Source organism: Mandrillus leucophaeus, unplaced genomic scaffold (assembly GCF_000951045.1).
Source record: "Mandrillus leucophaeus isolate KB7577 unplaced genomic scaffold, Mleu.le_1.0 Scaffold68, whole genome shotgun sequence".
Classification (NCBI taxonomy): Eukaryota; Metazoa; Chordata; class Mammalia; order Primates; family Cercopithecidae; genus Mandrillus; species Mandrillus leucophaeus.
In genome coordinates this window covers 284,380-305,242 of record NW_012107363.1, presented here as the reverse complement: position 1 = coordinate 305,242, position 20,863 = coordinate 284,380, and the positions used below count along the sequence as shown (strand labels likewise).

The 20,863-nt window shown below is 47.6% G+C and overlaps 1 protein-coding gene across 1 annotated transcript in view; it reads right to left on the bottom strand.

The window, feature by feature from the left end:
* The window catches only part of EVC (Ellis van Creveld protein), a 99,436-nt gene that overhangs the window by 50,725 nt on the left and 27,848 nt on the right, over nt 1-20,863 (bottom strand). Inside the window, exons 8-12 of the mRNA XM_012002187.1 lie at nt 12,968-13,066; nt 9,478-9,615; nt 6,510-6,668; nt 1,700-1,916; nt 785-933 (exon numbers count right to left, since the gene is read on the bottom strand). Of these exons, the coding sequence (XP_011857577.1) occupies nt 785-933; nt 1,700-1,916; nt 6,510-6,668; nt 9,478-9,615; nt 12,968-13,066 (762 nt within the window). The remainder of the gene's footprint in view (nt 1-784; nt 934-1,699; nt 1,917-6,509; nt 6,669-9,477; nt 9,616-12,967; nt 13,067-20,863) is intronic.

The following is a 20,863-nucleotide window of genomic DNA, read 5'->3' as shown; positions in this document are numbered from 1 at the left end:
GTCACCCAGCTATTTAGTGGCAGAGTCAGCACCCAAACCCAGGTGTGGCTGGCCTCAGTGCTCAGTGCTTAACCAGCCTGCAAGATGGTCACGGACAAGCTGGCCCTCCCTTAGTCCCACTGCCCATTACCAGGGAAAGCAAGCAGAGCGAAACCAGAGCTCGGTGGTCTCTCTGAGAACTGGCGAGCCCAGGTCCTTGGAGCCTGCACTGGGGCCAACTGATTCCTTTTCCTTGGAGGGTGACGTCTTGCTTTCTGTCCTCCTTCAGGTCTTCTTGTCCCCTTCTCAGGCAAGACCAAGGGTACCTCCAACCTTGACCGCTTCCTGGCCCTGCCCACTCAACCCAAGCAAGGCTGGGGGCTCCCTTCCTTCTCCTGGACTTGCAGCTGACCCACAAGGGCCCTGTCTCTGGGTGTGTGAGCCTGCCTTACTCTCCGCGACACACTTGTCCCCTCTGGGCCACACATTGCTTCCTTCACGTCATTGCCACCATCTGTGCACCCCTGCTATGCGTTTGCACTCTGCCAAGCTCTGTACGGATCCTACCCCCTCCTCTTCTCAGCAGCCCAGTGAGGGCAGCACTGCTCTTATCACCCGCTTACAGTCTACTAGGACACTAGGGATGTAGGGGCTAAGGGACCGAGATTCGGTCACTCGGCTGACGCATGGGAAGTAGGGAGATAACCTCACGTCTGATGAATACCTCCGGCTCCCCGTGCTCAGTCACGGGGACAGAGCTACCACCAGCTCACCCACATGTGCAGAGGCCGGGGATGTGCGTCACCTTGAGAAACTTTTCCGGGTCAGCAGTTGGCTGGGCCTCAGCCAGGAAGCTTCTCCGTTCCTCCTCTTGGGCCAGCGTGAGTTTTGCCGTCCCCTCCACCTGGTGAGCCAGAGATGCCTTGACCAGGTCTTTGCCTCGCTGGACAAACTCTGGGATTGAAAAAAGCCACAGCACAGGAGGTGACTCTCTGAGCCAGACTTTCAGTGGGGACCCTCATGTGTTCTCCTGTCCGGAGGTTGGGGAAGCTTGTGTTGGCCGCAGAGAGAGTGCCCGCCCTGCTGGTGACAGACCTGGGTTTCCTTCTGTGGGTCCTACTGGAAGTGTGACCTCAGCTAAGCCCAGATGCCTCTACGTCTTGAGCCTTGCCCCACCCGTACCCCAGGGTCAGCCTTGGGACAGGAGCATGTGTGGGACACACACACGGCTCAGCCACCCCGCACGGCTCAGCCACCCTGGACTCCCCTTCCTGCCCCACATGCTGGACGATGGCCCACCCTTGCCCACCCTGCCGCTGAGCAGGGCCACATGACTCCGGCAGGACCATGAGGGGCCGCTGGGCGACACGGGCCACTTTGTGTAAATTTCTAGTGTGAGACCCTGACCCTCCTGTGTCCCTCTGCAGTTCCCGGTGACTCTGCTGCAGGACACGAGGGCTCAATCAGCCCGAATCCCGGGTGAGTGAGGGCAGCAGGTGACCCCTGCCCTGGGCACTGGTCCTCATGGCCTCTGCTGTCCAGAGAAGGGAAGAGAGCCCCAGAGAGCAGCCCAGTGACCCAGTCCCTAGGGCAGAAGCAGAAAGGCCGCCTGTGCCCACGTCATGGGCACACTGCCCCAGGCTGCCAGCCCTTACACCGCTCAGCCCCAGGGACCCAGAAGGCCAGCGTCGTGGACTGCGGCACCCGCGCCACGGCTCACCCCGGCTGAAGCGCTCCGCCTCCTGCCAGAAGGCCCTGTGCTGCTGCGTGAGCAGCTCCTCCTTCTGCCGCCCGGACAGCTTCCCCTCACCGGCCAGCAGCTCCAGGCCGCGGGAAATGGCAGCCAGCCGGCACCTCGTCTCCTCCTGGACTTGCAGCTTCAGAAACTCAATCACTTTTGCCATGTGTGCCCGCCCCATCGTCCTCTCCAGGGCATCCTGCAGAAACAAACACACAGGACCATAGCTGGGGTGTCCTGGGAACCACCAGGGCACGTTAACTCATGGCTGGGAGGAGACTGCCAGGGTCATTAACTAATGGCACTGCCTGGCGATCGGCTTCCGGGAGAGCAGAGCTCAGGGGAATGAACTCCCCTTCTCCTTCATGAGTGAGATCTGGGTCTGCTCCCAAGGTGAGGATTAAGTGCCTCTCCTAGGGGTGCAGGGAGGGTGACGCTGGTTAGCACATAGGCACTTAGTCGCCAGTAGCGCTCCCCAGAGAGCCACTCTCCTAGGAGAGAATCCAGATTTGCAAACAGTCAAGGAGGAAAAGCCACCTTGCTTAGAGTCACCTCCCCTGGCCAATCTGGCCCTGTGGCCCCCACAGGGCTGGGGAGGAAACGCGGAATGTCCGCAGTTCTGGCTTTCTTTCCAGCCCCAGAGAGCCTGACTGCTGGGGACGGCTGAGATTTTCAGGGGAATGATTGGCTTCCAACATGACTCCCCACAGTCAGATTCTGCAGAAGGCCCTCCCCGGCCCCACCTCATCATTTCACAGACCCTTAGAAAAGACAGGGGGAAATGTCCACCCAGGCAGCCAAGGCCCTGCACACCCGAGAGCGGCTGCTCGTGGAATGAGAGTAAGGGGGAAAGGAGGAGCGGGCAGGGGCCTCAGCATCTCCCTCGGCACAGACTCTGCACCCCCTACACCCAACCACGCCTCATTCAGGCCTGTCCTCTGTGCTGAGCCAAGGCCACGGGCCAGTCCTGCTCCCCAGCCTCCCATCTCTGCCCCAGGCTCTGATCCCGCCTCACAGACCAGGGGCCCTTTCAGAGATGCTGATGGTTCTGTCAGCCATGGCCCCAAACCCTCCTGTTGCTGCCCTGAGATCAAGTCCAGCGCCCCGGGCGTGGTGCAGGAAGCTCTGTGGGGCTTTGTCCCACACACCTGCCTGCTCCCGGCCGCCCAGCCTCTGCACATGCGGAGCCCTCCTCCTGGAACACCCTCGCTGCCTCCTCTCACTCCCCTGCCCGGCCAGGTTCTTCTCGTCCTCACGGGTTCTGTGGTCCTTCCCTGCTTGTCCCCACCCTCACTGGTCCCCTGCTCTGTTCCCCACTGCCCCAGGGTTCCCGTCTTCGAGGAGGTGATTGTGAGGGGCAGTCCTAGCCTGGACTGAGAGCCCTTGAAGACAGGGGCCAGGCCTGAGTTGCCCACGTCCCCATTGACCAGCCACGGCCACACTGTGCACTGAGCTGCACTGGCCTCTGTTCCCACAAGACCAGGGCAAGAATATCCCCCAGTGATGGACACGGACGGCGAGGCTCATTCCAGCAGCCTATGACCACTAGAGGGCGCAAGAGGATAAGCGGAGGTGCCGGGTGGACCACAGGAAGGGCGGCTCTGGCCACCTCTAAAGAACACAGGAGGATGTTGAGAACCCAACACAGGCTGACTAGGGTAGGGTGCAATCGATGGGCTTATATTGGAGGGAGGATGAGAGTGGAGAGAGGTGCATGAGAAAAGGGATGTGGGATGTGGGATGGGGGCCCCGACCTGCTCTGAGTATGGCTGAGTCCTCGACAGTGCCGGGCTCAGACTTGGCTTCTAGGACCTGGGCACAAGCTCCTCACCTGACCCCTGCCACATAGATTTGACGTGAGGATTAAGTAAGTCAAAATATGTCAAGCATTGAGAACAAGGGCCGGGGCACTGTGAGCCTCTGAGTGTTAGCTGTTTTCATCATTATCTACATTTGTCTTGGCAGCTGTTTATTTCTTGTGTGTCTCAAGAAACTGAATCTAATCACCACCAGGGTCCCTTTGAAGGGCTCTTCCAGTTTTAATATTCAGAGATGCACATTCCAGCTACAAATGCCCAGGCCAGAAACATGGGATGCCACTGTGGGAATTCCATCTCTTCTGTGTTCTGAGATACAGAAGCCATATTTTCCCCCTTTGGTACTCGGTATGCAGGCACAGTGAATCCATCCCTCTTCCATACAAACATAGACCGTGTAGCCCTGTCCACGCATCATTACAATAATTTGTTGTTGTCTGTTTCTTCTGCTGACATGTGGCCTGTGGGGCTCTAATGACTAATAAGTACTGACTGCTTCCTATGTGCTGGGCTCTGCTCTAAAAAGTCTATATACAGACGAGTCTTTAACACTCTCAACTACCCTGTGAGAGAGCAGGTGCTATTACAGCCCCCATTGCACAGATGATGAAACCAAGTCACAGAGAGGTTAAATTATCTGCCCAAGATCACATAGCTAACGGGTGGCAAGACTGCAGCGGGAGCTCCAGTTTCTTCCCTGAGCCTGCATTCCTAACCTCTGCAACATGGTTTCCATTAACAGCATGTGGCACACAGTAGGTGCTCATTAAACACTGGCTGAAGGACAGTCATGCTGCTAAACTGGATGATCCCTTTTCGTCTTCCTGTTTGGAAGTTACTGGCTGATACTCTGGCCAGAGTCCGCTAAGGATGTATTTTCTTTTTTCTGCATCAATATCCTGCTGATAGCAAAAGAAAAAAATAAAGGAAGAAAAGTCTTTCACCTTTGCAGAGCAGTAATATGAGTCAGCAGCCCTATCAAACGGAAATCCAATTCAAAGGGGCTTGGGCAGCAAACCAGGCAGCTTCAGGCCCAGGCTCAGCGATGTCATTAGACAGGACCGGGATCTTAGGTGGGTCCCTGAGTGGGCTCCTTATCAGTACGCTGTGAATCAAGTGTCTTCCAAGCCTAGCTTTCGGTAGTGTTGAGAGAAAAAGCAGGCCATGTGTGCATATGCTGAGAAAAAGCATACGAAGTTCTCAAACAACTGTGTGGACGTGGGGGTCTTGTTACAGTGCAGACCTGTGTGGGAGGCGTGGAGGGCAGAATTCTGCATTCTAACCAGCTCCCGGTGCTGCTGATGCTGTGGTCTGTGGATCACACCTGGAGGAGCAGAACGGATTGGGAGGGGCCTGCGGTGTGCAAGGGGTGGTGAGGGTCTGCCAAGGCTTGGCTTTCCAAGGAGCTGAGTCTGTGCTGAGGGCGGGGAGGCCACTGGAGGGTTCTGAGCTGAGCGGCCACATGGGCTGGTGCACAGGACAGGGAAATGGGCTCAGAGCAGCATCAGAGGGCTCATTCCCTGGGCCTAGTACACACTGACTGGCGCACACAGGACGAGCCCAATGTGTACCAGAGGAACCCAAAGGTGACTGGGGTATTAGGAGTCACTCAGCATCTACCCAGGCCCTGTCTGTGGCAACTCTTAGCACTATTATTTTATAAATAGAGGAACAGACGCTCAGAGAGGCTAAGTAATGTGTTCAAGATCACACAGCTCCTAACAGAGCCCAGAGTCAAAGCTGGATTTGCAGATTTCTCTCCCATGAGTGTCCAACCCTTTGAATGTGAGGACTTTTTTGCTTATCTGTGGTTGGCAGGTTTCACAAAAATAAGCAGGGACCTTTTTTGTGTTTTGGGGTTTTTTGCTCATCAGCTATTGTTAGTGTTAGTATATTTTATATGTGGCCTAAGACAATTCTTCTTCTTGCAATGCGGCCAGGGAAACCAAAAGGTTGGACACTCATGCACCAGGGGTTTGTATCCCTGGCCTCCCATCAGAATAGTTCACAGAGTTTTAAAACCCACAATGCCAGGGCCTCCACTCCAGACCAGTCACATCAGAACCTCAGAGTGAAGGCCAGGAAAAGGCATTGTAAAAGAACTCTGCAGGCAAAACAGGGCAGTCAGGAAAGTAAATCAATGCTGTGTCTACACCAGTGGGCGTCAACTCCAGCACCCACTGTCGTCACTGGGGAGCTCTAAAAACCCCAGTGCCCAGCCAGGTTGCACCCCAGTCTGATTAAGTCAGAAACTCTGGGATGGAGACCCATCTGGGGCCCAAGAATCAGTACTTTTTAAAGCTCCCCAGATAATTTCAATGTGTAATTTCAAGTTTAGGACCAGTGTTCTATGCTGTAGTAATACTGAGCTGGCCAGAATCTTTACTCATTGGATGGATGGATGGATGGATGGATGGATGGATGGATGGATGGATGGATGGATGAGTAGGTGGATGGATAGGTGGATGGGTAGATGGGTGGGTGGGTGCATAAATGGGTGGGAGGGCAGATGGATGGATGGGTAGACGGATGGATGGATGGATGGATGGATGGATGGATGGATGGATGGATGGATGGATGGATGGATGGGTGGATGGATGGATGAATAAATGGGTGGGAGGGCAGATGGATGGGTGGATAAATGGGTCGGGAGGGCAGATGGATGGATGGGTAGACGGATGGATGGGTGGATGGGTAGATGGGTGAATGGATGGGTGGATGGGTGGATGGGTGGATGGATGGATGGATGGATAGATGGATGGATGGAAGGGTCAATGGGTGGATGGCTGCGTGGATGGATGGATAATAAATGGATGAATACATGGATGAATGAATTTAATGTTTTTTTTTCCCCCCTGAGGCTCTACATAACCAGCTACAACATGAATCTGTTAGATTTAATGATGTCAAGCCTCGGGATTCCAAATCTCTAGTCTGAATATCTTTATGTTCCCTCCCGTCCCCTCCAGCATTACCAGAGCTTGCAGCTCCTGAGAATCGCACAATAGCCCTTCGGCGGCAATCATTCTTTCCGTCAGAGTCATCACGAGCTGTCGGGCTTTGGAGCTGGAACACTTAAACTGGTCCACAAGAAAGTGCTGGATGTTTGCCATCTGTTTCCAGAAAGCTTCCATCTGTGAAATGAGCACAAGCAACATGAAGTGAGGGAAAAACTTACTTAAGAAAGCCAAACGGTGCATGCTTGGGAATTACAATTCACTCCTTATCACAAATAAGGATTCTAAACGATTCTACAATTTCAGTGAGTTTATCTTGGCAACAATCACATTCTACAGTAAAGTTCCTTCTGGTTCCATTGCAAGTGCCAGTCAGTTTTGCGACGGCGTTTCAGCAGACACAAGAGCACTGCTGCTAAGGAAAGAAAGCAGTAGCTTGTCCAGCCTACAGACTCTTGCATGGGTCATTACAGCTACCTAGGGGCAGATGAAATGTGACAATGTGCTCATAGAAGCTTTGGGAATTTTAAAAGGGATTAAATACTTCCTGGAAGTAAAAGCATAAACTGACGTTTAAATACTAGTTTTTGTCCTAAAAGTACAAAAGCTTAATATGGCAGAGATGATGCTGACCATGAAAACATTTTGCTTTAAAATCTTCCCGCCCCCTCATTTTATCAGGAGCAGAGCTGGGAATTCCTAAGTGGCTTAGAATGCAGGAGGTCTAATTGCGTCATCACAGCCAGTCAGAGCTCTAAGGACAATGACACTAGGAATCTGAACAACTTTCCCTCATGGCCCACAGGCTGTTCACCAGGCTCTGTGCTTCACACATTTGATATCATGATAAAGTATCTATCCGGAGATGTAGGAACGGGCTTGGGGGAGTCAGGTCACTTGTCAGAGGTCATGGAGCCAATGAAAGCCAGGATTTGGCTCAGTCCCATTTAGCTCCACCGCTGGGGTTGCCTCCATCTCAGCTCAGCCTCTCAGAGGCTGAAATGGACATGCCTGGCTGGACCAGGCATGGGAGGGGGCAGGGGTTAGTGACACCAGAAACTCATGCTGATCTTGTTGCTGTGACTCAAAGTCATGAAACTCTGTCAGACTCAACTGCGGCGTCGATCTGGCTCTGCCAGGAGGAAGCCTGCACCCAGATGAACGCCGCCCATCAATGCGGCTTCCCATCTCAGGGCCCCATTGCCTCCCAGTAAACCCCACACATGCTGCTGGTCAGCTCCTCCTCCCATCGCTGCCAAGAGGGACCTCAAACCTGCCTGGCACCCTCATGTTCTCACCTTGCTCTTCCCCTTGGAGCCATCAAATGACACGCCTCCCACCTGACATGAGACTGCAGACTGTCACACCGCCAACTCGGCACACCCTGCTCTGCTTACACCAACTGCTAATGCCAACTCTGCACACCCTGCTCTGCCTGATTCTCTTGGCGTCTGTGACCTGACTTTCTCCTGCTTCTGCAAAGCCCATCCAATTCCTCCTCTGCTTTCTTGTCCCAATTCTTCTCATCCCCTCCTCCTTAAATACGGGCAGGATTCAAGATTTGACACCAAGCTCTTTTCTCTTCCCATTTTACACACATTTCTAGGCCAGAGATCACCATTTTTGGAGGTCACCAATACTTTGGAGAATCTTATGAAAACTCCGAACCCTCTCCCTAAGAAAGGCAGACACGGACAAGATGCTGCACACAGCATTGGGGGTTCTGTGGACCACGGGAATGCAGGCTGTGCCCTCTTCCTTAGCATCCTGGTCCACAGTTCTAAGAACTTTCTAGCCCTCCAGGTCCTCTAACCTGGGCTCTCATGGAGACCCTCCATCTCCAAGCCTCTCCTCTCAATACTGGACCTATTCAGAGGAGAGGAGCACTGGCTCCCTCCCTCCCATGACCTTCTTGCTCTGGGGCCCTTATTTTAGCAGCACTGACTCTGGACCCCCTCCTTCTCCCCACCTGCCGCCCCTTGGTAGACCACCATAGCTTCTCTCACACGTTTCCTCACCTCTCCGTCCTATTGCAGTTGCCTTAATAAAGTTCCTGCTGGACTAGGCCAGTAGCTCTTCACCACCCTCCACTCAGTGCCTGGGCAGCCCTTCTAAAGAAGAAGCTGAACCCAGCTACCCTCTGCTTCAAAGCTTCAGTGACTCCCCCGCACTGGCATAAGATAGAAGCCCTCTGGTCAGATCCCTCTGGCTTTACCTTACCTGGACTTGCTCTCAGCCCTCTTTAGCTCCTGTCTCCGCCTCATCACTGGCCAGCACCCACACTTCTCCCAGCCAGCCTCTCCAGGGCCCGTTCTTCTGTGGAGGCTTTCCTAAGCCTGGGGTAAAACGAACTCTTCCATCCACTGTGTCTGCCTTGGGCCTTCTCCTGTGCTTCCTTCTATCACAAGACATGTCACCCTGTGAAGCCCTCACCTGCTCACCTGTTCATCTCTCCCGGCCTCTCTCAGGCAGGGCCATGTCTAACGGTTTTGAGTCCCCAGTGCCCAGCACAATCCCTGGTGAAGAGCGAGTGCCAAGGACATGTTTGTTTAATACATAGTATATGAACAGGGGGTGGTAGAACCCAAAAGAAAAGAAAAAGATGTTTCAGGGAAGCCATTCTGTCTAGAATTTAAAACATGCTTTCATGAGCGATGCCTAGCAGCTTTCTTCTACTCTATTCCAAAGGGCAGTGATGACATCAAGGGTTATAGCAATCTTTGCTTTGAATGACAGAAAGACTAATCTGAAATTTAAATGAGGATAATTCATGATATAAAAAATAAACCTCCCTTTGTGAATTGTTGCTGCTTAATTACTTCTTCCCTATCACTTAGCATCAGAAACTGGATCCTGCCTCTAGGGCACAATGCGATAGGGGAATTCAAGTATTAGGCACACTTCTAACTATCATCTCTCTCATTTAGCCAATTTAACTGTTTTAGAAACCAAAATTTGTGTACAGGAAAGAAAGTCTGGCACGCACATTATCGATTAGCTGTTCAGAGTATTCCCTCTCCTTCTTTTCCACATCAGCCAGACTGATGTACTCAGAGTCACCAGCCCCCGACATTTCTGTGTTTGACAGTTTGACCTGAAGTCCCTTTTCTAGATCCTCCAAATCCTGAAGAAGAAGAAAAAAAGAAACCAAATAAACAAAGAAAAAGTTTAGTGTGTCTTAAATTCTAGAAAAATAAATGTTCTTATTTTTCACATTTCACAAAATATTTTTAAAGAATAGTTAAATGCTCTGGGGGTTGTTGTACATGAGGTTTGATAATAAACCTATTAGCAACAAACTCATTTTCTCATTAAACATAGAGCCTCAAGAATAATGAATTATTTTCTTCTATATCCTCCCTCAAAAAAAGATTATACCATACTTTCAAAATCAATAAAATAGTATCTTTCAATCATTCTGAAGTCCTGGAAAATATCATGACATCCAGTGGGTTGGAAAGGAATGTTTCTTTGCTCTTCTTCTGGTTTTCCTGGGAAAGAAGGACACCCCGGGGCCGGAAGTGGTGTGTATTTGATTGGTTGGTTTAAAAGCCAGAAGCTTGCCCAACCTCTTCCTGTTTGTGATGGGCCAATCAGGGGAGGCCACTGCTCTAGTGTGATCTCAGCCTAGAGTGAACTGGGTAGCCAAGGCCTTGTTTCTGTGTGGGGAAGCCTGAGGTGGCCCAGCATTGCCCATTACTAGCTAGGTAATTGAGTGAATTCTGGGATTCAGTATTAGGAAGCCATGATAGCTGTGCACTGAAGCCACGTCCTCCAAGCTGGCCTCTAATCAGTAATAAAGCTACATTTCCATATCTGTCTTCCTGACTCTCTCAAATGATTCTGAACTCAGGAAGGAAAAGGTGAGTCCTAAGAATAGAGTCCTACAAACCCCAATATAGAGTGTGGGAGACAGTTCCATTTTCTCTATGTTCCTTGTCACATAGCCAACAGTGTGGAATGGGTCCAGGTACACTAGGAAAAATAACATTGATATAAACTACTATTGGAGACCCAAGCTGAGGCCATATGTGTTTTCTAATCCTCACAGCATCTCTGCAAAAGAGAAATTATGACCCATTTCCAGGTGAGAAAGCTGGTTTATGGAAGGTAAGATAGTTTGTCCAAAGATGCCCAGGCAGGAAGGGGCAGTGCTAGGCTTGTCCTTACTCTTCCAAATTCTGGGCACTCCTTGTCCTCTTCTGAAAGTTTTAAGGTTATTGCAAGTGTTAAATGAAATTATGCATTTAAATCACTTGGCTAGACAAATAGTAGCCACTATTACAATTAACATGCTTGCTTAAGTTCAAACAGCCTTGTTTAACTGGTAGAGATGAGGTCTGCAGACTTCAGGGCTCTTATTCTTTCCATTATAACAGACAGTATTGTTTCATTATTCCTAATACAATTATAAATGTCATCATCATCGTTATCATTTTTGCCATTGGAAAGTCATTTGAACTCATGGAGTCTCAGTTTCCTCAGCTGTAAAACAAAAATAATAATGGCCACTCACAGGGTTGTCATAACTATTAAATGAAATAATGTATGTCAAGCACCATGTGCACTGCCTGAGGACCATGACCATGGTGGTGGTACTGAGGATGACAGTGAAGACAATGATGTCCTTCCTCCTTCCTGGGATGCAGTGAGTCATCCTTCCTCATGGAATCCAGTGGAGTAAAGAAGCAGCATCCCTTCCCAAACCCCCAGGTCTCACGGTGGTGGGAACAAGGACAATGATGATGATGATGAGGAGTACTCTAATGAAGGTGAAGGTAGAGGTAGCAGTAAAGATGATAAAGACGGTGATGACGGTGGTGCTGATAAAGATGGTGATGATGGTGGTGCTGATGAAGACTGTCATGACAATGATGCGATGATGATGGTGGTAATGAGAATGATGACAATAACAATGATGATGATAATGAAAATGATGGCAGGGGATGATGAAGAAGAGGCTGGTGATAGTAGTAATGAGAATAATGATGATAATGATGGTGAGGATAAGGTGAGATAGGAGACTGGCAGGACTTGTTTTCTGATCACAACCCTGCTGATCAAAACGGGATCTGGTCCAGACAGGATAAAGTGAAGAAACCAGCAGGAATCAGTGGATGGTGATGAAAGTGATCCCTTGCTGCCCTCGTTGCGCATTAGCATAAGACACTCCCACCAGCACAATCACAGATTACAAATGGCATGTCAACAACCCAAAAGTTACCACTCCTTTCCATGGCAACAACCCAGAAGTTACTATCCTCTTTTTAGAAAGTTCTAAATAACCTGTCTCTCAATTTGCGCTGAACTGCCCCTTAATTTGCATGTAATTGAAAGTGGGTTTACAAGAGTATAAATACAGTTGCCAAGCACCCATATGTTACCAACTCTGGGCACACTATCTATGGGTTGGTCCTGCTCTGCAAGAAGTGGCACCATCCACTAAAAGACTTCCTAAGTGAAGTCAAGTACCCTCCTAGGCTACACCCTATTCTGGAGCTTGCCTGCCCTGCAACACTGGTAGTGGTGATGGCAATGAGGACGAGGATGATGATTATGGTGGTAATGAAGACGATGATGGTGGTGATGGTAGTAATGAGAATGCCAATGATTACAACAATGACAAAAATTATGCTCATGATGATGGTAATGAGGACATGAGGATGGTGATGGTGTTGGTGATGATAGTGGTCATGAGGATGATGATGATGGTGGAAAAGACAGAAAGAATGATGATATCAGTGGTGACAATAGCAAAGATGATGGTAGTGATGGTGATGACAACAATGACATGATGAAAAAGAGAACTGTGGTAGTAGTAGTGATGGTGATGGTGGTACAAAATAAAAACGGTGGTGATAAGATAATGATGCTTTTGGTGGTGGTTGTGATAATGAGGATGATAGCAGCCTTCACATATTCACAGTCTAACTATGACATTGCTTTGGTGCATCATACACATCTCTCTTATCCTTTCTGCACTCTCGCAGAACAGGAATTATCCCATTGCACAAAAAAGAAACTAGGATTCTGAGAGCTTGTAAAAGATAAAACCGGGATACCAACCTCAATCAATCTGACTCCAAGCCCTGATTCTTTGCTGTGCATGAAACAAAATAAACTTTCCATAAAAGACTGAGAATAGAATACAAAGTAGTATACATAGCTATAACCAATAAACAAATTATGTCTAAAAATATCCCAAACTTATGCAGAAAAAAACATTAACAGTGACCGCCTTTGAGTAGTAGATATGACCAATATTCTTTTCTTTGCTGTAAATAGTATTCCAAATTTTAATAATACACTTTTTAAAATATTTGTATACATACTTTTATATTTCACTACACTGTGTTAAAAAGTATATATTGTAATAAGCTATTTTATACATGAAAGAAAAATACTTTTGTATCATAAGTTGTATATTTATAATAAACTATTTTTAAGTTACCTTGAAACATGGGTTGCAGACTTACATTTTCCTGTTTTGAAAGGATCTTCTGGTATAATTCATCATCTGACTTCTTTTTAGGAAGAAGGTCAAGGAGGCACATTTTAAAAATCTGAATAAACATCTATTGCCAAGAAAGGAAAGATAACGAAAGAAAAGTTTAACTAATGGTATTTTTGTCTTTTACTTTCTATTGTCTCTTCCTCCCTCCCTCGCTGCCTCTCTCCTTCTTTTCTTCTCTTTCACCCTCTCTTCACACATATTTTTTGCTGAAGGAAAGGATCTCAGATTATAAATTATGACAATGGCCCATAATGGATTACATTTTCATGAAGCTTCCTAAAAAAGCTTCATTTCTTCCTCATGCATGTATTCAACAAATATTAGGTGCTTACTCTGTGCAAGGCCCTCCACATCCCCATTTCCATGTGTAAAGCAAATATAAAAAGCAAAGGAGGGTTTGCTTCTTTGAAGGAAGAATCAGGGGGATAGTTGCATAGAACTGGAAATGCAAAGTTATCCATGTCAGTCTCCTGTTTCAATGGATGGAGACGTCCTTTAAACCAGGAAGGACCCTCCCATAAGTGGGGATACCCAGGAAAGTAAAGAGGGGGCTGTATCCACAATTTCTTGATCTACTCCCCCTTGTTAAGACATCTGGATTATTTCCAGTTTGGGGCTATTATGAACAATGCTGCTGTGAACATTTGTGTGAATGTAAGTATTCATTTCTCTGAGCTAAATGCCCACAAGTGCAATTGCTGGGTCTTCTGGTAATTACAATTTAAGTTTGATAAGAAATTGCCAAAACGTTTTCCAGTATGGCTGCAGGTACCATTTTATATTTCCATCAGCAATGTATGAGTGATCCAGTTTCTCCACATCTTTGCCAGAATTTGGTGTTGCACTATTTTTTATTTCAGCCATTTTGACGAGTGTGTAGTGATATCTTATTGTGAGTTCAACTTGGATTTTCATGCTGGCTTAATAATATTGAACACCTTTTTAATGTGTTTACTTACCATCTATATATCCTTTTTGGTGAAGTATCTGTTCATGTCCTTCCCATTTTCTAACTGGATTGCTTCCTGTCTTCAGCTGAGTTTGGAAATTTCCTTATCTGGTCTAGGTACTAGTCCTTTGGTGGACATCTGTTTTGCAAACGTTTTCTCTCACTCTGTAACTTGTCTTCTCATCTTCTTAATGAGGTCTTTTGCAAACCAAAAGTTTTTAATTTTAATGAATTCCAGTTAATTTTTCCTTTTGTGTGTCATACTTTTGGTGTCAAGTCTGAAAACTCTTTGCCTAGGTCTAAATCCTGGAGATTTTCTCTTACATTTTTTCTTTTTTTTTTCTTTTCTTTCTTTTTTTTTTTTTTGAGATGGAGTATCACTCTGTCGCCCAGGCTGGAGTGCAGTAGTGCAATCTTGGCTCACTGCAATCTTCACCTCCCGGGTTCAAGCGATTCTCCCACCTCAGCTTCCCGAGTAGCTGGGATTACAAGCATGTGCCACCACAACCGGCTAATTTCTGTATTTTTAGTAGAGATGGGGTTTCACCACATTGGCCAGGCTGGTCTTGAATTCCTGACCTCAAGTGATCCACCCACCTCGGCCTCCCAAAGTGCTGGGATTATAGGTGTGAACCAACCATGCCCGGCAATATTTTTTCTGAAAGATTTATAGTTTATTGTTTACATTTAAGTGTGTGATCCCTTTTGAGCTAAATTTTGTATAAGGTGTGAAGTTTAGGTTGAGGTTCTTTTGTCGTTTTTATTGTTTATGGATGTCCAATTACTCCAGTACCATTTATTGAAAAGCTCATCATTCCTCCATTGAAGTGCTTTTGCCTCTTTGTCAAAGGTCATTTAGATATAATTGTATGGTAAGGCATTTTCTTTTTCTTTTACGAACCGGTAAGGCTTTTTTTTTTTTTCCTTTTTCTGAGACAGGGTTTCTCTGTGTTGCCCGGGCTGGTCTTGAACTCCTGAGCTCATGCAACCTGCCTGCCTCCACCTCCCAAAGTGCTGGGATTACAGGCATGAGCCACTGCACCCAGCCCAGCAGGACATTTTTAAATGTAGGGTTTAGCACACTTTTTCAGTAAAGGGTGACACAGCAAATTTTTTTTGGCTTTGCAGGCCATATGATCTCTTTTGCAACTACTCAGTTCTGCAGTTGAGGCATATGCCACACAGGCGCACAGGCAATATGGAAAAGAAGGGGCATGGCCAGATTTGGCTCAAGGGCCACAGTTTTTAATCCTTCTTTTAATGGGTTAAGGCTTGTTAAACACTCTTCTGTGCCAGCCTAATGTACGTATTATATATACTATCACTTGATCTCCATGGCATGTGGGGAGGTTGGTACCATCTTCCCCATTTTGCAGATGAGAAAATGCCCAGCAACTTGCAGGGGCCACTTGCCTCCTGCCACACAGCCACACGCGATAGAGCTGAGATTCGAACCCAGAACTCTGCCCACCAACCTTCATTGTATTTGCCAATGACAATGAGCTCTAAGAAGAAAGTGGCTTTCTACCCACTGAAGACTGATATGGTATAAGATATAATAACATTATTTTTGCAAGATGTTAGTTTCGAATCTACTTTCTTCCTGACCCCAAATGAATCAGTAATGTTTACAGCCCTCATCCTCTCCCTTTCCATAGTGCCAACTCTGACATAGTTACAGACTCAAATGAAGGTACAAAAATAATACAAGCATACCATGGAGATATTGTAGGGTTGATTTCAGGCCACCTCAGTAAGGTGAATATCACAATAAAGCAAGTCACACATATTTTTGGGTTTTCCAGTACATATAAAAGCTATGTTTACACTATACTGTAGTCTAAGTGTACAATAGCAGTATGTCTTAAAAATGTACATACCTTAATTTTAAAAATACCTTCTTCCTAAGGAATGCTAATGATCATCTGAGCCTAAGACGATTATTAAAAAAAAGTTGTTGGGCTGGGTACGGTGGCTCACACCTGAATCCCAGGACTTTGGGAGGTGGAGGCAGGCAGATCACGAGGTCAAGAGATCGAGGCCCATGCTGGCCAATATGGTGAAACCCCGTCTCTACTAAAAATGCAAAAATTGGCTTGGTGTGGTGGCGCAGGCCTGTGGTGCCAGCTGCTCAGGAGGCTGAGATGGCAGAATCGCTTGAACCCAGGAGGCAGAGGTTGCAGTGAGCTGAGGTCTCCATCTCAAAAAAAAAAAAAAAAAGTTGTAATCTTTTAGCTGGTGGAGGGTCTTGTCTCAATGTTGATGACTGCTGACTTATGAGGGTAGTGGTTGCTGAAGGTTAGCGTGGCTGTGGCAGTTTCTTAAAATAAGACTCTGAAGTTGGCCACATCAACTGACTCTTCCTTTCACAAAAGATTTCTCTGCAGCATGCCATGCTATTCGATAGCAATTTGCCCACAGTAGAACTTTAAAACTTGGAGTCAATCCTCTCAAACCCTGCAGCTGCTTTACCAAATAAGTTTATATAATATGCTAAATCCATTGTCATGTCAACAACGTTCACAGTATCTTCACCATAAGCAGATTCCTTCTCTAGAAACCTCACTTTTGTTGCTTATCAATCAGAAGCAGCTCTTCATCCATTCATGTTTCATCATGAGATTGCAGCAGCTCAGTCCCATCTTCAGGCTCCACTTCTAATCCTAGTTTTCTTGCTATTTCCACATTTGCAATGACTTCCTCCACTGAAGTCTTGAATCCCCTCAAAGTCATTCATGAGGATTGAAATCAACCTCTTCCAAACTCTTGTTCATGTTGATATTTTGACCTCCTCCTATGAATCATGAATATTCTCAATGGTATCTAGAATGGTGAATCCTTTCCAGAAGGTTTTCAATTTACACTCTTCAAATCCTTCAGAGGAATCACTGTCTATGGCAGTTACAGCCTTAAGAAATGTATTTCTTAAATAATAAGACTTGAAAGTTGAAATGACTCTTTGATCAATGGGCTCACAATGAATGTTGTTAGCAGGCATGAAAATGACATTAACTTCCTTGTACATCTTCATCAGTGCTCTTGGGTGACCAGGGGTTTTGAACATGACCAGTAACATTTTGAAGAGAATTTTGTTCTCTGGGCAGTAGGTGTCAACAGTAGGCTTAAATCATGCTATAAACAGCTGTGTTGTGATCCAGGCTTTGTTGCCCCATTTATAGAGCACAGGCAGAGTAGACTTAGCACTTAGCATAACCCTTAAGGGCCCTAGGATTTTCAGAGTGGTGCATGAGCACTGGCTTCAACTTAAAGTCATCTCCTGAATTAGTCCCTAACATTAGCGTCAGCCTGTTCTTTGAAGCTTTGAAGCCAGGTACTGACTTCTCCTCTTTAGCTATGAAAGTCTTAGATGGCATCTTCTTCCATGACCACATTGTGCTATTTCATACATGTTGAAAATCTGTTATTTAGGGCAGCCACCTTCCTCAATGATCTTCGCTAGATCTTCTGGGTAACTTGCTGAAGCTTCTCCATCAGCACTTGCTGCTGCTTCACCTTGCACTTTTATTTGTTCTGGAGACAGCTTCTTTCTTTAAACCTCATGCTCTGCTGGCTTCAAATTTTTCTTCTGCAGTTTCCTCACCTCTCTCAGCATTCACAGAATTGAAGAGAGTTAGGGTCTTGCTCTGGATTAGGCTTTGGCTTAAAGGGATGTTGTGTCTGGTTTGATCTTCTATGCAGACCACTCAGACTTTCTCCATATCAGCAATAAGGCTGTTTTGCTTCCTTATCATTTGTGCGTTCACTGGAGCAGCACTTTCAATTTCCTTCAAGAACTTTTTCTTTGCATTCACAACTCGGCTGTGTGGTATAAGCAGCCCAGCTCTCAGCCTATCTCAGCTTTGAGCTACCTTCCTCACTATGCTTCATAATTTCTAGCTTTTGACTTAAAAGTGAGAGACATGCAACTCTCTTTCACTCAAACACCTAGAGGCCATTGCAGCGTTACTAACTGGCCTAATTTCAATATTAATGTGTCTCAGGGAATAGGGAGGCCTAAGGAGAGGGAATAGCCAGTTGGTGGAGCAGTCAGAACACATAGAACATTTATTAATTAAGTTCGTTGTCTCATACAGATGCAGTTTGTGGTGTCCCCAAACAATTACGATCATAACGTCAAAGGTCACTGATCACAGATCGCCATAACACACACAATAATCATGACAAAGTTTGAAATATTGCGAGAATTACAAAATGTCACACAAAGACATGAAGTGAGCATGTGCTGTTGGAACAATGGAGCCAATAGACTTGCTGGATGCAGAGTTACCAAAAACCTTCAATTTGTTTAAAAAAAAAAAAAATTGCAGCATCTCTGAAGCACGATTAAGTGAAATGCAATAACGCCAGGTGTGTCTGCACCAAGTGCCGTGTGCTCCTTCCCCAGGAGTGGTTCTGATGTCACCATGGTGCAGTATCAAAACTGGGAAACTGCCACTGGTTGAATACCGCTGTCTACAGGCCTTATTCAGTTTTCACCCATCTTTATGCACATTTACGTGTGTGCATGTGTGTGCGCGTGTGTGTGTGTTCTATGCAATTTTACCCCATGTATAGATTCACATAAACGCAGCCACAATCAAAGTAATATTCCAGCACCATGAGAACCCCCTAGTGCTGGTGCCCCCCAGTCTGTTCTCATCCTGGCCACTCTTTTTATAGAGGTTACACTCCAGCTTCTCCTGCCTCTTGGACAAACCCAGAGCCAGTTTCTTCCTCCTCAGGGCCAGCTAGGGAGCTCCAAGCTTCTGGGATGCATAAGGGCCTCATGTGGTCTGAATAACTTCTGAACCCCAGCTCAGCTCTCCCAGGGATATAGAGCTTTAGGTCTCCAGGCAGCACAGCTCCCAGCGGCTCCTCAGGTTCTTACAGTCCCAGCACTCGGCAACAGAGTTGTGCTCCTCACAGCAGGAAGGACTGTGCTGGGAAGCAGCTCTCTCAGGGCGGTGCCAATCACACGTGCAACACATTTCTCCTGAGCACCTTTGACATGCAGGCTGCAGGGCTACACCTGGGCTTGCAGGGGCCTTGCACTCAGACCTTGTCCAGGTCTGATTCTGCCATCACCAGCTGTGTGACCTTGGGCAAGTGACTTAACCTCTCTGAGCCTCAGGTTCCTTGTTAGTGAAGTGGCACGTAAACCTTTAAAGAAGATTTAAAGCACTGAGCCTACCAGAGTGTACATGCAGAATAATCGCTGCTGTGACCATGCCAGTCACACAGCTGTGACATGGAGCCCAGAGTTCTACCCACAGAACCCTCTCAAAGTGGGAGAGCTTGACTTCCCAGTAACTCCATATAGCAATAGTTGAAAGGATGTTTTCTTTAAGCCTTTCCTAAAGTGGCCCAGAGAGGTGAAGCAACTTACCCAAAGTCACACAGCTCCTAGTTGTCAAAGGGTGGACTAGAGCCCAGGTCTCTCTCCCTTAATCCAGTGTTCCTGGAACCTCCCTGGGTTTCCCCCCATGAGACTCCCCGCAGGGAAGCCTGACCATCGCCCCAGCTCTGCACTCCCTCAGGTGCCCTCTTCACACTCACATGGTGCTTTGTCACAGGCCGTTGTCATGCTGCCTGCCACTGTTTATTTTGTGACCTCTGTTTACTGCCCTCCCCACTGCCTCAGAGAGTGGGCTCCACAAAGGCAGAGGCTGCCCCTGGTGTCTGACATCGTGCCTGGCAGTGTGCAGAGGCCGTGCCCCTGTGCTGGATGGTGAGTGATGGTGAACACTCCCTCCAGGACTGCAGGCTGCTCCCTGTGGTCACTCGCTGGCTGTGGGGCGAGGCTGGCCAGGACTACTCTGCTCGCCAACTGGACAGGCTCTGAGCCCAGAAACAACTGGTCCTCCCAGGGAGCATGGAGCCTTGGAGAAAACAGCCCGGGCCGGGTGTAGCTCACTGAGGCAGGCTGCAGACACAGGCTGCTTGGTGGCCCCCATCCAGGGACCTCCACGGGGCTGGGGGTAGAGGGGATGAAGGGCCATGCTCTATTTCTTGAATTCTAGCATATTTACGGTTTCAAACATTGGCACCCGTTTATGAGGCCAGTCAGTCCTGCTTACACAGAGCCCAAGTTTCTTTCAGGCACATCCCCAGTGTGCTATTCTTGTTCTGTTTTTGTTTTTTGAGACAGGATCTCGCTGTGTCACCCAGGTCAGAGTGCAGTGGTGTGATCACAGTTCACTGCAGCCTCCATCTCCTGGACTCAAGTATTCCTCTCACCTCAGCCTCCTGAGTAGTTGGGGCTACAGGCATGCACCACTGCAGCAGGCTAAGTGTTTGTTTGTTTGTGTTTTTGGCAGAGATACGGTTTTGCCATGTTGCCCAGGCTGTTCTCAAATTCCTGGGCTTAAGCAATCCTCCCACCTCAGCCTCCCAAAGCCTGAGATTACAGTCGTGAGCCACCACACCTCGCCTCCAATGCGACGTTCTTGCCCTTCTCCAGTTTGTAAGAGTGCCCTGTAGACATATCTGTCCACCTCTGTTCCTAGCTCTCCCCTTTCTCTCATCTGCCTTCTCTCTGTAGGGTCTCATCCCTCAATCAGTAATTCAGAGAATGTGCCTTATGGAGAAATAACACTTATTTTTAACCGCTGTTGTCTTGATGCCTGAATAAACCCACCAGGGTTCTGCAGCTACACTGGGACTCGTCTCTCTGGTTTCCCATAGCTCAGGTCTACAGTTGATGCAATAAGAGGCCAGGTGCACCTGGCAGAGACTAATGTTGTTTTCCCCACATCCACAGTTCTGAGTTCTCGTTCATTCAGTCAAGAGAACACGTGGCCCCATAAAAAGGTACTGAACGTCTCATCTCAGCGCCACCCCTGCAGCTTTATCACTTTGGGTAAGTCATCCACCCTGTGCCACAGTTTTCTCACCTGCAGAGTGGACATG